This window comes from Tupaia chinensis, unplaced genomic scaffold (genome assembly GCF_000334495.1).
Source record: "Tupaia chinensis unplaced genomic scaffold, TupChi_1.0 Scaffold000195_1, whole genome shotgun sequence".
NCBI classification, from domain to species: Eukaryota; Metazoa; Chordata; class Mammalia; order Scandentia; family Tupaiidae; genus Tupaia; species Tupaia belangeri.
In genome coordinates, this window is record NW_006159670.1 from 1,179,002 (window position 1) to 1,181,712 (window position 2,711).

General features: G+C 66.4%; 1 protein-coding gene across 1 annotated transcript in view; it reads right to left on the reverse strand.

Moving 5' to 3' along the window:
* LOC102490850 (MCC, WNT signaling pathway regulator) overlaps window positions 1-2,711 on the reverse strand; it is a gene marked incomplete at its 3' end in the record, with an annotated part of 38,845 nt that overhangs the window by 8,605 nt on the left and 27,529 nt on the right. The window contains 1 exon segment of the mRNA XM_027771202.1: window positions 2,083-2,277. Within this exon segment, the coding sequence (XP_027627003.1) occupies window positions 2,083-2,277 (195 nt within the window).

The window sequence follows — 2,711 nt, forward strand, 5'->3', positions numbered from 1 at the left end:
CCCGAGGGACCGTGTGGGGGTGGGCAGGGAGGGGCACCCCGAGGGACCGTGTGGGGGTGGGCATGGGGTCCGGCCCGCTCAGATCCCACGGCGGAGAGCCGAGCTGGAATGGAATGGAGCCTTCCTGAGCAGGAGAGCGGCGTGACTCCAGATTAGACACGTGTGTGCTCGGCGCTCCGTGACACCAACAGCCCCCAGGGCTCCTTGGCAGCAGACGGCCGGCACCAGGGCACCAGCCCACGGGAGTCCCCACCCGTAAGGCTCCCGAGGGTGGGGACGGGCGTCTCGTGCACCCTCTCACCATGCATGTCCAGGCGAGAACTACGAAAACCTGACTAAGCCCTGGGCCCACCTCGGTTGCCAGGAGCAACGGGAAGAGGCTCGGCCCATGGGCCTTCTGGAGGGACCTGCATCCCAGGTCTTGGGCAGATGTGTGTCTCCCAGGCCCTGCCCGGGCCCCGCAGACAAACTCAGGCGATCCCGAGACTGCAAAGGCGTCCGTGTGAAGACAAAGCACCATCTTCCCGAGCCAGTGGGAAACAGCGCCGTCGGGGCAGCTGCCCACCCCTATGGGCCCCGGCCCCGGCCCACATCCGCTCATCTCTGCAGAGAGCCCTTCGCTGTCCTCACTGCCTCACTTCCTCCGTGGGTGGGGACATGGGCCGCTGTGCAGGAGGACAGGCCGCAGCACGACGGTGTGGCTGGCTGGCTCCCTGGCCCGTCAGCCCCTCTGCCCTCCAGCCTCCACAGTGTGCCCCTCCCCGCCCGCCCCGCTGGCTCTCAGGGCAGAATAGGCGTCTTCTAGGACGGCTGTGCTGCCTCTCAAAGTCTGTCTCCGCACCTGGCTCTGCGGCCACCCAAGGCAGGAGTGGGGGATCCCGTGTGCGTATGGCCCGCCACTCCTGCGATCCCACCGGCCCTGTCTCGCCCAGAGCGTAAACGCCGGGGGGCAGCCTTGCCTGTCCCTGACAGAGCTGCCACAACAGCCTACCTCAGCCGGCTACTGTGCTGACCGCGAGGAGAATGAAGAGCAAGTCTCAGACCCCGGGGGCTGTCGTGGCTGGGCTCGCCCGGCCTGCATGGTGGGCTGTGGGCTCAGAGCTCCCAGGGAGCGGCAGTTCACTGCCACCGCCTCCTCACAGCTCCTTCTCAGCAATGGCCCTCGGAGCCCGGCCCTCGGAGCCCTGTCCTGGAGCCCGAGAAGCACCGAGGTGGCGGCGAGTCGGTACACCCCACGGCTGAGCTGCACAGCCTGGGGCCAGGGGAAGCGGCTGGGAAGACAGTGTGCAGACAGCCCCCGCGGTGGACGCAGCGCCGTAGGCTCCAGTCACCCCAATGCAAAGTTGGGGTAATCTGCCACCCAGGATGACAGGACGAGCTTGCACTCTCAGAGCAAGACCTGAGGGATGGGGCTAGCAGGTAGTGCAGTATTTAAGGCACCGGACTCCCACGTGTTTGAGTCCTGGGCCCGGCGGCTTGAAACTCATGCCAGGTGCATGTGCATGTGTGCTCAAGATCCCAAGAGGAGAATGGAGGAGGGATTGCAGCGTGGCCATCCTTCCTGTGGGGTGATTCTGTCTGTCTCTCTGGCGAGCACACGTGCCCTTTGGTAAAAATCTCTAAAAGAAGGAGCTGAGGCTGGGAGCACGGGTTTGCACCTCTGCACACTGCCGCTCACTGGCCTGTCCAGCCCTGACGGCAGGTACCAAGAGGGCGGGCAGGCAACGGCCCACGGCCATGCCGGCCGAACCCCGACCCTACCGGCTAGTAGCTGCCTCTGCACCCCAGCTCCCCGTGTCCACGGGGACAGCTGTTCTCCCATCCGAGGGGGGGACTCAGGCAGGTACTGAAAGGAACGGCGGGTGGGGAGTACCATGAGCCCACTGCGCTGGCCACGTGAGGGTGGCCCCATGGCTAAGGCCACAGCACAGAAGTGCTTCAACTGCCGGTGAGAGCTGGCGCCCGATTAAACGTGGACTCGATCTGTCTGCACTCCAAGTGCCGCTTCCCTGAGATAGCGAGGGTGGCCGCCAGTCCTCGGGAGATGCAGACGAGGCGAGGGTGCCGGCCACTGCAGCCTACCTTGCCGGGCCTGTCCTTGCCGCCGGGGCCGAGTGACTGCGTGTGCTGCTCCTGCTCCTCCAGCTCGGACTTGAGGTGCTCGATGTGCACCAGGTAGGCCTGCTCCTGCGCCTCCCGCGTGCTCAGCTTCAGCTCCAGCGCCTTCCTCTCCTTCTCCAGGAGGTACAGCTGGGCCTTCAGCTCCGCCATCTCCTCCTGCGGCGGGAGCACAGCGAGTCTGAGGCAGGGGGCAAGACGGCGGGGCTACCCCTCACCCTGTCCAGCCTCAGCCATCACTGGGTCCCTCGCTCAGAAGGGCCCGCACCGCCTGGGGAAGGACGGAAGCTGGGGGTCTGGCTCCAGACGGCCTTCTCGGAGCGATGGCCAAGGCCTGGCACACGTGCCTCCCGAGGTGCCAGGACACCCGCTGCATGCCTCCTCCTAGGGCGGGGACATTGGCCGCTGTGCAGGAGGACAGGCACCTTCCTTCCCTCAAGGACCAGTCGTGACAACCAGATGAGGGGCGCTTCCCCCCCCAGAAGCCTTGTCAGCTGTTGTCATCAGAAGCACATCGAGGTGGCCGGGCCTGCATGGCTGGGCCTCTGCTCAGCGTGCCACACGGTGCCGCAGCCGGGGCCGCCCGGCCCCTG